We start from the raw sequence: 15,637 nt of genomic DNA, 5'->3' as shown, positions 1-15,637 counted from the left end.
GTTCCAGGACAGCCAGGGCTACACAAAGAAACGCAGTGTCATGGGGCAAAGCAGGGGGTATACCCCAGGTAACCAGACTGAAACAGTAAAGACAGCAGGCAGCTTCTCCTCGTGTTATCATTCCTTACATTGAACTTTGATGATAAACTTTAAAACCTTCTTTTTCTAATGTTTTGCTGATCATACAATGTTCATAGATAGCAGATATGTGTAGTTTGTCATCACCTTTGGCAAGGGAAGTCATTTTTAAAGGGGACTAAATTTTGCAGTGATGTTATCATGTCTTGCTAGATTCACAACACAGAAATGAATGCGATATTTCCAGATTCAAACCTAAGAATAAACTGTAAATAGACTATTTCCAGATGTCCAAAACACAACTCCAAATCAGTGTCTCCAAAATCTCCTATCAGGGGAGGCTGTGTATACACACAGCATGCAAGCAAAGCTCGATAACTTCCCTTGTCTTTGATCACACACTTTGAGTCATAACTCCTAGTTTACCTAAAAACAATTTTAATAAATAGCATATTTTTCTAAAACTCAATAGCCAGGAAAACAAGTAGGAAATAAAAAAGAAAAAGCACAGCTGAAGTCACACACTTCTTCAACAGTTGGGGTTATTCTATAACTACAAAAAGGAATGGACACTGCAGATAATAACAATAGTGTGGGGAAAAAAGAAATGAAATCAAGCAAGAGAGATGGCTCAGTGGTTAAGAGCACTGACTGCTCTTCCAGAGCTCGTGAGTTCAATTCCCAGCAACCACATGGTAGCTCACAACCATCTATAACAGGATCTGATGCCCCCTTCTGGCATGCAGGTACATACATATGCAGAACATTCATACATAAATATATAAACAAATACAATTTTTAAAAAGGAAAAAGAAATCTATGGAGTTGTGTTTCAATTCAACTCAAAAGCTAAATTAACTAATGAAGAAAGTTTTTTAGTTCATTGATTAACAATGAACTAGGAAAATACCATCTGTCATACAACTCGACTGTGAGTCTCCCTGAGTCACACTGAGGCAATGAAATACCAACATCAGTCAGTCTGAAGGGCACAAACAGTCTTTGGTGGCTGAGGCACAGTAGGACTGAGGGAAACTGGGCAGCATTCCTTACCATAGGAGCTGCTAGTAATGTCAGTGGAGATGGCCCAGTGGAGCCAACTGTGTAACGTTATGGAAGAAAACTATCTCCAGTGTTATTTAAGGACAAAACTTGCTTACCAGTTGTGCTGCTTAGTTTTAGGTCAACATGATGCAAGCTAGAGTCATTTGGGAAGAAGGGTTCTCAGTGAGAAACTGTCTCCGTGGTCTGGCCTGAGGGTAAGTGCATTTTCTTAATGAGAGACTGGTGTGGGAGGGTCCAGCTCATTGGGGGAGGTGCCACCTCTGCATTAGTCTGCCATCCTTCCCATAAGAAAGCAGACTGAGCAAGCACTCCTCCACTGCCTCTGCATTGGCTCTTGTCTCCAGGTTCCTGCCATGACTGCCTTTAGTCATGAACTGAGGGCTGGAAGTGTAGGAGAAACAAACCCTTTCCTCCCATTAACTGCTTGTGGTCATGGAGTTTAACACAGCAAGAGCAAGCTGAGACAGAAACTGCACCAGGAGTGGGATATTGCTGTGATACACTTGACCATGTTTTGGGGAGGACTATACAAAGACTTTGGAACTCTGGGCCAGACAAGTGCTCCGAGCTCAGTGGGCTCTTCGGTGTGAACTGAACCAGTGCTGAGAAGAAGCCAGGAAAACATTGGCTTCCCTCAACCACATCAGTTCCTGCTGTCAGGTTTCTGCCCTGACTTCCCTGGATGATGGACTACAAGCTATAATATGAGGCAAACCCTTACCTCTCCAAGTTGCTTTTTATTGTGTTATCACAGCAATATAAACCCAATGAAGACACAAATAGCCAATCAAGTGGAAGAAGCAAACAGTAGAGATGAAGACAAATCCCATTCAAATGGCAGATTCACTTCCTCACTAAATTTCTGTGAATGCAGTCAGGCCCATCCCTAAAGATGTGCCCAGGATCAAGTCCTCACAACACCTACAACATTTACCATCTAGTCCTTCATTAAAAGATGTTTTATACACCCGGTGCTTTTATTTGTATTTTATCTACTGGCATATCTATTTTTGGCTATGGAAATTAACATATTTTGTTCCTACCGAGAAAATGACAAAATTACATACAAACAAATAAAATGTAAATGAGATCAAACAAAGCAGAGAATGAAATAAAATGAAGCCTGGGTTACATTAGCACGCACAAAGAAGACATTGCCTAACGACAACAGCTTGGCACAAATGTCATAGTAAAGGCCAGTCATGGTCATACACACTCATAATTCCAGTGCTGGGGAGACTAAGGCAGGAGATTTATGCATTCAGGGCCAGTCTGGGCTACTTAGTGAGACCCAATTCCAGAAAATTAGACAGACAGACAGACAGACAGACAGGCAGGCAGACAGACAGACAGACACACAGACAAATAGGTGTGTCACCTCAACTTCCAGGGGAAAAAAGAAAAAGAACAGTTCTACTGCCTGGTTACCATGTGTTTGCTCATGAAAAGAAAACTGTCCCAGGTTCTCATTAGTAGGACACTGGTACTTGGGAGTAAGCATCCTCTCTACATTATGGTTAGTTCCAGTCAGCACAGTACCAAGTTTCATCTCTCCCTACAGCTTATTACATAGTGTCATTAAAGACATCCTTAATCATTTGCTTAATAAATTAAAGCGCCTATAATCCAACCAAGAGCCACAGAAGTATGAGCTAGCATGCCCTTTCCTTGTCCTACTGGAGTTGGACATCAAATTTAGGTAGAGGCACCACCAACAATATACAAAGCAAATCAGCTGCAGCATCAAGCATGCAGGGGCCCCTTCCCTTCCCAAAGAACTGAGCAGATTCTGTTGAGACGCCCTACCCTCCTTAACAGTAGAGTGAGGACACACAATAACTTAAAATTGATATTGAGGGCTTTTCCTTCAGAGATGAAATAGTAGCATTAGCAAAGCTAACTGAAGAGTCAGTAGGAAATGGAAATAGACACTGGAGGTATATACGTCATTACCCTTAGAAAGACATTCTAGTCAAACAAATACTAAAAGGTCTGGCTGTGCTAAAAACCATATTACTTTAACATGAAATTGCTAGACCAAAACAGACCTAATTACCTATTCATGTTAGGTAAGTTTAGGGGACTTCAAAGCAAGATTTGCCTGATGACTGCATGAAGAGATCAAGGCACAACCTGACCCATTTTATGGTCATTACACAGTGAGTAAGTCAATTAACATGGGAATTTTTCCTTTTTATTCCCTCCCTATCTGAGGAATATTTAGGGGTCAATACATATCTTTTAACCTTGCCTTTTAATACATTGTATCGGGGGAAAAAAGTCTAAATATTACCTTCTGTAGAAGCTGCATCAATCATTACTCTTTGCATGAGTACTGGCTCCAATCCAAAGTCGAAAACTATGGTTTGGCGAAAAGTTCCAAATATTTCTGTGTTAAATGCTATCCCGACTTTATACACGTAATGATCTAATCCATTTTGGGCCATCTTTCCTCCTATCCATTCTTGACAGTTTTCGGGGACTTCTTGTGATACCTGGGTAGTACTATCTCCGGCAGATATGGCAATGATACTAAAATGAGGACGATGAGCATCATAAAGCAATGCTACCCGATACAGCATTCTTGCAGGCTACAAGGAAGTTAAAATAATTCATTGAGTACAAGGGGGTGGAAATTCAATTGTAACTGGGCTCTTCAATGAAAATATTCCCAGAAGGGTCTGCTACTCCCCATGTTTCTAAAGAACTATTTTGTCCAACAAACTGCTCACAAGCTATTTAAGAAGAAAAAGAAAAACAAAGACAAAACAGAATGGTTAAAGCAAAGTTTCTAAATATACGTATGCTACATCATCAGCCTCCCTGGACCTTTTGCATACGTTCATCTTTCCCAGTGGCAAAATCTGCCACCTTGGGTCAGCCTCTAACTATGCTTACAGAGCCTCACGTAGGAAGCTGTGAAGGAGGACAGTTACCTCTGAGAGCACTGGATTGGGTTCAGGGCTGAAGCTAAACATTCCATCTCAAGATGCAGGTGGTGCCGAGGAGAAACACCACTAAAAAGAGTACAAAACCTCTCCACCCAACATATTCACTGAAATGGTTAACTCTATTCCAATCTTAGCCTGTGACCATCATAATTGAAGATGAGAAGCACCGCAGAAAATGTCTCATATTGAAAACCCTCTCTAGGGCTGGGGATATAGCTCAGTGGTAGAATACATGCCTAACATGGGCAAGGCCCATGAAACACAAAAAATAAATTAAAGAGAAATACACATTATTACAAAATCTTTGACTTCATCAAATGAAATGCAAAAATGGGTTTTCATTGCAAAAAATTCTTAGAACTGCCAGATTAAATAATCCAATTATAAGCCATGAACCCCATCCTATGTTCCAAGTTTAGAAGGTAATGTATGTCAGACTTCTTTACCAAGAAAATAAGAAGGTGTCCTACGTAGCTAAATGGATCCTACTTCAAAGTGGAAAAAAGGGTATTTAATGACTGAAATACAGACACCCACTTTGGCACAGTACAGAGCCTACATGAAATGTACTCAGAGTAAAACATTTGTAACGCTCTCAGAGCAGACATTTAAAGTCCAGTAAGCTTCAAGAAACTGAACAAATCTGGTCATCTTTAATCAGCATGAGCTTCCTACCTTACAGGTCAGAGCAAAGGTCCATGTCTGGTGGGATCTTTTGGTGTTGACGGTGACCGACAAGTCAGGGTTGTGCTCCACCTGAACTCCCTCTATGCACTCGCTAAGCTGAAAGCAAAGAGGGATTCCTGTCAGAGTCCGAGGGTGGAAACACAGGTGTGAGCCATGACCAAAGATGGAGCGCTTGCTGACCAAGGGACTTCACACACCCCTTCCCAGCATGCTTACAAGACTGGCGTGTGATGCAGACAAAGGAAAATTAACAGCCAAAAGCTGAGAACCTCCCTAAATGAAGGTCATTGCTGTAGGTGCTGCAAACCTCCAGACAAATGTTCATTTATTTCTGCCCTTCATTTTAACAAAAAAAGCAGCTCTGTTACTAAAAACATCACTTTATCAGAAACATGTTTTCAGCCAGGCAGTGGTGGCACACGCCTTTAATCCCAGCACTAGGAAGGCAGAGGTAGGCAGATCTCTGTGAGTTCGAGAACAGCCTGGTCTACAAATTGAGTTCCAGGACAGCCAGGGCTACACAGAGAACTGTCTCAAAAAAGCAAAACAAACAAACAAACAAACATGCTCTTAGTAGACTAAAGGAATAGGCTACAATTGAGTAAGCGAGAAAGCAGCGATGAAGCCATGCACTATAGAGCAAGAGCAACTTCCAGAAGGCGGTTATTCTTACCACTTTCTCAGGAGACAGCGAGCTCATCCACTTTTCTATCAAGGTTTCCATGTAGCTGCCCGAGAGCTGTTTATTCTCGTTTTGCTGCTTCAGTTTTATTAACCGCGAGGCGTATCTTTTCTGCCACTCTGCTAATTCTTCCTGGGAATGTGCTGAAGTACACTGGGCACCATACCTACAGATTCCTTGCTCTAAAAACCTAAGAGGAATGGGAAAGACTGTTTTATATACGTTCAACCTTTTTGGGGGGGGGTGGAAGGGGAGTGAGGCAAGGACTTTTAGACACAGGGTCTCTCTGTGTAACCTTGACTGTCCTGGAACTCACTCTGTAGGCCAGGCTGACCTCGAACTCACAGAGATCCGCCTGCCTCTGCCTCCCGAGTGCTGGGATTAAAATGCTAGGATTAAGAGTGTTCGACCATTTAAGGATAACTTCCACCATTTGCCCTCTGCCTCCTCAGTACCAAGACAAGATCTTCTGAGAGGCCAGATTTACCCCTGACAAGTCCAATGAACAAACATCCCTGATAGTCAGAGCATCAACCCCAACTCCAATATCCCTGTACCCCTGTGCCCAAAATAAGACATTGAAGACACGCTCCCTTTGTGCTCCCTTAGACAGTTCTTGAAGCAATACTGACATGCAGTGGCCGAGCTGTTCACACAGCCATGATCTGACCTGCTCTGCACACTGGGAACCTCACAGCGTCACCTCTACCTTGACCTTGAGATGGGATGCGCGCTCTCTCTCTCTCTCTCTCTCTCTCTCTCTCTCTCTCTCTCTCTCTCTCTCTCTCTCTCTCTCTCTCTCTCTCTCTCTCTCTGTCTCTCTCTGTCTCTCTCTCTGTCTGTCTCTCTCTGTCTCTCTGTCTCTCTCTGTCTCTCTGTCTCTCTGTCTCTCTCTGTCTCTCTGTCTCTCTCTCTGTCTCTCTCTCTCTCTCTCTCTCTCTCTGTCTCTCTCTCTCTGAGACAGGGTTTCTCTGTATTGTTTTGGAGGCTGTCCTGGAACTCGCTCGGTAGACGTAGACCAGGCTGGCCTGGAACTCACAGAGATCCACCTGTCTCTGCCTCCCGAGTGCTGGGATTAAAAGTGTGCCACCAATGCCTGGCACGTATTCTCTTTTTTTCTGCATTTCTTCACTAAAACTACTAGCTAATGTTAAGTTTCAAGTAAATTTAGGCTTTTATAGTTCAGAGTCACAAATTCATGTAACAGTTACTCAGTTCTTCAAGAATTAAATACAGAAATGTTGACTTCAAAGAACACAGATAATGATACCTCAGGTGTATGATTCTGAACACTCAGCTTACCAGCTGCGGCTGTAGCTCAATGGAATATCACGTTAGCATGAGTGAAGGCCTAGATTCAGTCCCCAAATTCAAACACTAGAGTGACTACAGACAACAATATAATATAGATAATATTTCAGTCAGCTGGATTTGGAGTGTTCTTAGCACAAAGAAATGGTAAATGTTCAAGGTGAAGCTGCTTTGGTCCCTATTCAATACACATACAAATCAAATATTACATATATACACATACATACAAAAAATTAGATGTCAAGCAAAAATCATTGTTTTTTATAAAAGGAAACTTAATTGAAAATTTTATGGTCAAAATAAGAAAACCAAATTGCTTTGATCATTAATTTTGAAAAAATACTTTAAAATACCTGCAAAACTATGTAAAGTTTGATCCTAAGTCAGTAAACACATTCTAAAATTGATGAAAGATCCTCTGAGGAAAAAAATTAAATACATTTAACAAAACAAACACAAGGCAGATGTTACATGTGGACAACTGGAAAACCTGCACGGCTCATCTCACCGGTGCCTCTAAAGCATCCAAAGTGAGTGTGAAACACGAGAACCTAGGATGCAGCTGATTCTTAAATCCTCATCTGCTTCAGAAAATGTGTGTTCACTGTCTATATACAGTATGTATATAAAACCTGTCTAAGGTTTTCACTACTTATTAGTTAAGAGCACCGGCCTCTTTTCCAGGAGACCCAGTCTCAATTCCCAGCCCCCACCCCCATGACAGCTCACAACTGTCTGTAACTCCTGTCCAAGCGGAGAATCCAACACCCTCATCAAGCCTCTGTAGGAGACGGGTACATTACATGGTGCACAGACACATATGCAGGTAAAACACTCATACACATAAAAAATTTTTTTCAATTATTTCCCTCGAGCCAGGCAGTGGTGGCACGCCTTTAATCCCAGCACTTGGGAAGCAGAGGCAGGTGGATCTCTATGAGTTCAAGACCAGCCTGGTCTACAAGAGCTAGCTTCAGGACAGCTTCCAAAGCCACAGAGAAACCCTGTCTCGAAAAAAGAAAAAGAAAAAAAAACTATTTCCCCCAAAAAAAGAAAAAAGGGGGTTCTATTCTCCTCTAGACTCTAATTCTTGGATTTCTTTTTCAAAGGATGGTATTCTCTGTCCAATAACTTGGCCCCACAAGGACTCGCCGTGTTTCCTAGTTGAGTGCCTCATTTCCACTACAAACTCCCTGTCATCTGGACTGCCTCACCACAGCACACATGGCACTCCTTTCCCTGTGCAGCCAGTCTAGGGCACCAAGCTCTATGCCAAGCCCCACCAGCCACTCATTCTACTGAAAGGAACTGAGGAGCTTGCCCTTTAAAATGGAACTTCAGTTTACTCTCTACAATTTTAGAAGTAATTAATTATCAATAATGAGCTACAACATTAATTCTGTCTGAAAGTCCTTCAAAAAAAGTACTCAAATTGCATATACAAGAATCCCATGACAGTATTTTTTTCAGAAAAATCACTAAAATAATTGAATATGACTGATATTGTCCTCTCTTTCAGTTTATAGGAACTAATTTCAACTCCAATTACCACATCTTAGTAAATTCCACACTAAAAGCAGCCCGCAATTAAGTTCAGCCAGCATGAAAGCCTTTTGAACAAAGTCTAAACAGGCTGCTTTCACACGCCTGTTGTTTCAGATTAGTCTCATGGATTTGGCGCTGACCTGTGCAGTTTCTGTTTCAGACTGGAAACAAACCATTTCCCTTGATCATTATACTTTCTCTTTCTTCACATATTATCTTCTTTGAATTTAAATTATTGCCTTCAAAGAGTGAAGGAAAATTAGCTCTCCTTTCAAAAATGAGACATGTAATTTATTTTTATATTTTCTACATTACCTTTTACACAAAGTATATTCCTCGCTGCTTGTGATTCCCCTGGGTGGCGGACGGAAATGCCAACCATTACAAGACCCTAGGAAGTAATGAGGACATAATCGTGTCACGTGAGGTCACCCCATCGTTCCAATATTTTAACATCTAAGAATCACATCCCTCCACATGTATCATCCCACATGATCTAAAACAGACAAGACAAAGGTGCCCCTACCAATCGACTGAGCCAGTCAATGGACTCTGAAGCAGCTTGCTGCAGAAGCCACTACCACGCAGTGAAATCAGGTTGGTGGCACTGCCTCCCATCTAACAGTGGGGGGGATGGGCTTCCTCCCAGGGCAATCTCTTCTCTGGGGAGCCGCTGAGATGCTTGTCATTCCTCAGCACGGGATGCATTTCTATGGGAAACTCCTTCAGGAATGAAAAGTGACTGTGCGGGAAGCCCTGCCACTAAACCCTGACTGAGACACATCACCACACAACAGTGTGCAACAATGAAGCTCAAACAGTTAAGCATATATAGGAGCTAAGCGCATACATTTCTCAATACAAACGACTTTGACTGATTTAGATGAGGTTCAAAAAGAGCCAAGGAAAATAAGGCTTAGGAGAGAAAGGCTAAGCAGCTGTTTTCTAGTCTCACAAGTTCTGTGTCCCAAGCTCCCCTCGGGGAACAAGAAAGGTATTCTACCAGGTTATGCCTAAAAGTTGTTTCATTCATGACCAGCTGGGTGACTTAGGGAAACTACTAAACCATAATAATAAATATTTATTTTAACACTGACTACAGAGATGAAGGCAAACCCTGAGAAACCAGTGTGTATTTTATGAAACCCACTTTAGCATGGAGCAGGCTAGCCTTCAGGGCAAGCTAGGAGAGTAGGCATACTGGTTCACACCTGCAATCCAAACACCATCCAAGTGCTCAGAAACAGAGGCAAGAGCATCAGCAGATCAAAGCCAGCCTCAGCTATGGAGTTATTTATGGAGTTATTATTATTCAGTTAACCTATGAAAAGGTTTCAGAAAGACTTGGGGGATTTTTTTGTTTGTTTGTTTGTTTGATTTGGGGGAATTTTTGTTGTTATTGTTGCTGTTTTGTTTTCAAGACAGGGTTTCTCTGTGTGACAGTCCTGGCTGTCCTAGAACTCGCTCTGTAGACCAGGCTGGCCTTGAACTCACAGAGCTCCACCTGCCTCTGCCTCGTGAGTGCTGGGATTAAAGGTGTGCACCACCACTACCTGGCATTTCATCTAACCTACTTCTAAATGTTTATATCTCCAACTAAAGAGACTATAGTCAGAATTTCTTCTCAGAAATTCTTCAATTAAAAAGCAAGGGGGTAAAGACCAATTTAGTACTTACCTTCATCTAAGTCTTCCACATGACATCCAGGGAGGACACTACTTGCTGTCTGCAATTTTCAAATGAAAGAGGTGTAAGAGAAATAAAAACTACTGACTGATGCTGACTTTAATTTGGGCATTTCCAATGTTAAAAATAAAAGAAGAGGGGACTGGAAAGATAGCTCAGCTGTGAAAAGCACTGGCTGCTCTTACAGAGGACCAGGGTTTGGCTCCCAGGACCCACAGGGCAACTCACAAGTTCCAGATCCGATGCCCTTTTCTGGCCTCTGTGGTCATTACCGACACAAGGTGTACACACATGCACGCAGGCAAAACATTTAAAAATATAGAAAAACCTGTCTACATGGAAGTTTCCAGAAACAATGTGGTGTGTAACATTTTTGCTCTTTTTATTTCATTATAAAAGCATGACAATGAAGTACTTGCCAGATACCCTCCCTGCAGTGTAAAAGCATCTTGCTACCTGAAGAAAAGTCTACATTCTGAAACCTCTGAGCAGGCAGCTGCCATCCCACATGCTGGCTTCAACTCTCAGCCTAACACCTGAAGAATCTCCTGGCCAAGAACAGGACTACTGCCGGGCGGTGGTGGCACACGCCTTTAATCCCAGCACTCGGGAAGCAGAGGCAGGCAGATCTCTGTGAGTTCGAGGCCAGGCTGGACCGACAGTCTCCAAAACAATACAAGAAACCCTGTCTCCTAAAACCAAAAAAAAAAAAAAAAAAAAGAACAGGACTACTTTTTACTCCCGCAAGTAATGATGTGTTAGCAATTCTAGCTTTCCTGACACTTCCTGCCCAGTCCACCTCCATCTGGGGCAAGTCTTTCTTTCTACAAGGCTGCAAGTCGAGGGTCTCCTGTCTCTATCTTCCTAAGAGTATCTCACACACTCTAGTGCAGCCAATCCCTGATGGTATGAAGACTGCTCATCAAAGGCAATGCCTTCTTTCCTGTCAGCCTCCATCAGAGTAGCTCTCACACGGTGGGCACTTCAAACACAGTATGTGCAAAGCCTGATTCATCAACTTTACTCCATAGATAAGCCTCTCTAGTAAGTGTCTCAAGGAAAAGGAGTCTTCCCTGGGCCTAGCCACATGCTGAACTCGTTTTGCTTTTAAACAATTTTTATGACATTCCCTGATGTGTCTGAGTGTATGGACACACCTGGCACAGCAAGAATGAGGAGGTCAGAGCAAAATTGGCAACAGTCAGTTCTCTCCTTCCACTACCTGGGTCCCAGGAACTGAACTTACTTGTCTGCATGAGCTATGCATCTTTACAGGCCCCTCTGCCCCTGCCTGGCACCTGTGCTGCCAGAGCATCCTGAGAGCTGTAGCTGTTCACCTGGATGCTTAGCATTTTCAAACCAATTCCCTCATTTAAAAACATCTTCTAAGTCACAGACTTAAAAAGATACAGATGATTTAAGGATTATCTTGTTTGAGTTTTTCAATGTTGTGGGTTTTTTATAAATAATTTATTTATTTTTATGTGTATTGGTGTTTTGTCTACTTGTATGTCTGTGTGTGGGTTTCAGATTTTGGAGTTACAGGCAGTTGTGAGCCACCATGGGTGCTGATAATCGAACCCTCTCTCTAGCCCTTAATGTTGTATTTTTTGACTGAAAGAAATAATTAAAAATTATAATTTCCCAGGAGCTGGGGAGATGGGAGTTGAGAGCATTGACTCTCTTCCAAAAGACCTGGGTTCAATTCCCAGTATCCACATGACAGCTCACAACTGTCTGTGACTTCAAAATCTGACACTCTCACACAGACATACTTACAAGCAAAACAACAATGCACAGGAAGTTAGAAGAAAAAAAATTTCCCAAGTACCTTCCATTTGGGGGTCAGAGATAACAATAAGAACACCCACATGGGAGCCAGAGAGATGACTCAGTGCATGAACAACTTGCTATGCAAATGTGAAGACCAGAATTCAGATCCCCAGAACCCATGTGAAAGCCAGAAGACATGGTGATCTCTACAATCCCAGCACTCACAAGGCAGAGACGAGATCCCAAGGACAGCTGGCTAGCTCATCTAGCCAGAATTGTTATGCTCCAGGTTCAGTGAGAGACCCTGCCTTAATAAATAGACAATAATCGAGGAAGACATCTTATATCAACCTCAGGCCTCCACATGTACACAAACATACATGTGTACTCACACCCACACATCCATGTGTGCCCACACATGGGAGAATACACATACACAAGCCACACACGTATACATATGCCAAAAACAAAGAATTATAGTCGGAAGAGAAGAGCTGGGATGCAGAACAGAACAGCGCTCTGAGGGTGGGACCCAACCCAGTTGCACAGAAGGTCCCCTGTCACCTCGCATCTTGACTAACAGAATGCTCACCAGCCTCGCTGGGATTGATGCACCTGTAGGGATTCCCACAATGGACTCACCTCTGTCTCTGTGAGAAGCGTCTTGAGTCTTGTCAAATCCTTTGTTACCATCCCATTCTGCAACGGAGAAGACGGAAAACCATCAGTGTCCAGTTCTTTAGTCTCACAACTCAGCTCTCCCCTCCCCTTCCTCCACACTGAGGAAAGGAAAGAGGACTAACGGGAAGAAAGACCCAGCTGCTGCTTCTGCTAAATACACACACTGCACGCACTCACCTGATGGACAGGGGTAAAATAATCTCAGCACTCAGGAGGCAGAAGCAGGCACATCTCTGAGTTTGAGGCCTACCTGGTCTACAAAATGAGTTCAGGTCAGAGGAGTTACATGAGACCCTGCCTCAATAACTATTTTTTTTTAATTCTATAAAATGCTTGCCAAGCTATCAATGTAAAACAAAACCTGAGAAAAGCAAACCTAAAACTATTTATCCCCTCTCTCTTGGTGCTAATGGGCTTTTCTGCATATATGAAATGCTGAGCTCAGTGGTTATCCACCAGCATAGAAACCAAGGAGATAGTACAGTGCCTAAAGATGGCTCATTCATTTGTTAATTTTTGAAATTCAAATTTCAGAAAATTTGAAAATTAAAAATAAATTGCTTAAAATTAAAAACCCCAACAGATTCAACTATAAAATAATTATAGAAAAAAAAAAACACTTTTAAGGCTGGGCACACCTGTAACTGTTCCCTTTGAAAGATCAGGGAGGACCCCAAGCCTGAGGCCAGCCTGGGCTACATATACAGAAGGCCCTTGTATCAAACATATTTTTCTCTTGCTAGGAATGGTGACTAGCAACCGTAATCCTGGCACTCAGAAGCACACGGCAGAAGTCTGTCTCAAGGTCCAGGCGCCTCCTCAGAAGAAGAAAGACTTAGGTAGGTACATTTTGACAGCTACTTAGAGCTAAACAGCTGCATCACTTTAATGTACTCACATCCGTGGCCAAACTAAGGAAATAAATCACTGCACAGTCGCTCCTTACAGGTTGACTAAATTACCCTGAGGAGGAGCAATATTAATACACCTCAAAGCAGACTGAATACTTTTCTAATTTCTATGTTTTCACATCTGTGCTCTTGATTTTCAAAATCCCTATCAACTTGAAGCACAATGGACAAAGCATTTACACTGCCTGGCAATTATATACTTTCTTTCTTCTCTGCTTTTATTTTGATGTCTGAAAAATACCAAGAAACCCTAAAAAGTACTTTCTTTCAAATTTTCATAAATTATCAACTCTATGAAGTTACAAAAAGTAGCCTTTGATTATAACAAAAAAAACTAGAAATTTTACATATTTAAAAACTTTTCTTCGGGGCTGGAAAGATGGCTAAGCAGTTAAGAGCACTGGCTGCTCTTCCAAAGGTCCTGAGTTCAAATCCCAGCACCCACATGCTGGCTCATAGTGGAATCTGATGACCTCTTCTGGCATACAGTCATACATGCAGACAGAGCACTCATATACATAAAATCAATAAATCTTTAAAAACTTATCTTTGAAATCCACAAAGAATCAATAAAAATTAACTTTAAAAAACCTTAAATTCAGGTCTAAATATAACTAGATAGTTTCTATAAAGTAAATAAGGATATTAACTTAAACCCATTTAGTATGATGAAAACAATTAGTATATACATTAACCTTTAAAAAAAACTTTTCAATTCTAATTGTTTTGTTTTGAGACAAAGTCTCACATGGCCCTGGCTGTCCTGGAACTCAGATATCTGTCTGTCTTTGCCTGTGGAGCACTGGAATTACAGGTATGCACCACCACACCCAGCTTTGATTTTTCTTTTTTTTTGGGGGGGGAATAGTGGTTCAAGACAGGATGTCTTTGTGTAGCTTTGGCTATCCTGGAACTCATTCTGTAGATCAAACTGGTCTGCCTACCTCTGCCTCTGGACTACTGGGATTATCACTGCCCAGATGATTTTTTTAATTTTAAAAAGATGTCTTTGGTTACCTTATACTTGAGAACTCAGTAAAAGTACCTGTGATTTTTTTTAAAGATTTTATTTATTTATTATGTGTGGTTGCACACCAGAAGAAGACACCAGATCTCTTAATTGATGGTGTGAGCCACCATGTGGTTGCTAGGAATTGAACTCTGGGCCTCTGGAAGAGGAGTCAATGCTCTTACCCACTGAGCCATCTCTTTAGCCCAAGTACCTGTGATTTTTTTTTTTTTTGTTTTGTTTTGTTTTGTTTTTGTTGTTTTTTTGGTTTTTTTTTTTTTTCGAGACAGGGTTTCTCTGTGTAGTTTTGGAGCATAACCTGGCACTCACTCTGTAGACCAGGCTGGCCTCGAACTCACAGAGATCTGCCTGCCTTTGCCTCCCGAGTGCTGGGATTAAAGGCGTAAGCCACCAATAGCCGGCATACCTGTGATTTTTATATACACAATCACAAATGGCAAGGGTCCAATGACTTGAATGTCAGTTCATTTTAAAAAACTGAGCATCTTGGTTCTGTCATGAACTTTGACAAAACTACACTACACACCAAACATACACTATTTTCTTCATGCCCACACTCTTCAACTTACCAGAGACTCTCCTGACAGTGACTTGGCAAGGATGGAGGACACCAGCTGGAGCTTCCCCTGCAGCTGCATGCAGCACAGCACTGCCCGGAAGGCACCCTCTCCCTTGGCCAGCCCTTCCCCAAGTACTGCCAAGGAAGAAACACAGCATTAGCCACAGGGCACTCAGACCCAGTTTTCTTGCTTACAAAAGTAAGACATTCTAAGAATGACTCCAAACAGAAGAAACAAGCAGTAGGTTCTTTCTAAGACATGCACGCAAGGACAAGAAGGAACATGGCAAAGAACAGATGAAGCCTACTTCAACTTCTAGCATCCACACCTAGAGAGGCATCTTCTAAAGCTCTCCAGTGCGCAGCTGAGTAAGAAACGACAGGTCCTGTGGCCGTCAGAACTACAGCGACCCTGAATTGTGTACTTCAAGACACTGAGTAGAGAGGATCTTGAATACACCCACACCAAGAAAAGACAAATGTTTCAGATAATACCCCAGTTATCCTGATCACTGCATACTATATACATGCCTCAAAATATCACTCACACATAGGTGAAATAATTAACTGTCAATTAAGCAGAAAGAAAACAAGCAGTTGATGTTTTCAAAAAGGCACTAGTAGGGAATGGTGGTACATACCTACAGCCCAGTTAAGCAAGAGGCTGAAGCAGGATAA

General features: G+C 42.0%; 1 protein-coding gene across 4 annotated transcripts in view; it reads right to left on the bottom strand.

Annotated features, from left to right (window-relative positions):
- The window catches only part of Helz (helicase with zinc finger), a 127,627-nt gene that overhangs the window by 75,484 nt on the left and 36,506 nt on the right, over window positions 1-15,637 (bottom strand). For 3 of the 4 annotated variants that reach the window (XM_005069993.4, XM_013113329.3, XM_040749983.1), the window contains exons 6-12: window positions 14,970-15,094; window positions 12,421-12,477; window positions 9,997-10,045; window positions 8,635-8,710; window positions 5,455-5,653; window positions 4,770-4,877; window positions 3,437-3,734 (exon numbers count right to left, since the gene is read on the bottom strand). In XM_005069993.4, coding sequence (XP_005070050.2) covers window positions 3,437-3,734; window positions 4,770-4,877; window positions 5,455-5,653; window positions 8,635-8,710; window positions 9,997-10,045; window positions 12,421-12,477; window positions 14,970-15,094 — 912 coding nt within the window. Of the gene's footprint in view, window positions 1-3,436; window positions 3,735-4,769; window positions 4,878-5,454; window positions 5,654-8,634; window positions 8,711-9,996; window positions 10,046-12,420; window positions 12,478-14,969; window positions 15,095-15,637 lie in introns of those variants that run through there. The other variant, XM_021227136.2, reaches the window with a different exon arrangement.

Source organism: Mesocricetus auratus, unplaced genomic scaffold (assembly GCF_017639785.1).
Source record: "Mesocricetus auratus isolate SY011 unplaced genomic scaffold, BCM_Maur_2.0 Super-Scaffold_100007, whole genome shotgun sequence".
In the NCBI taxonomy this organism is placed as follows: Eukaryota; Metazoa; Chordata; class Mammalia; order Rodentia; family Cricetidae; genus Mesocricetus; species Mesocricetus auratus.
This window is presented reverse-complemented; position numbering and strand designations above follow the sequence as displayed.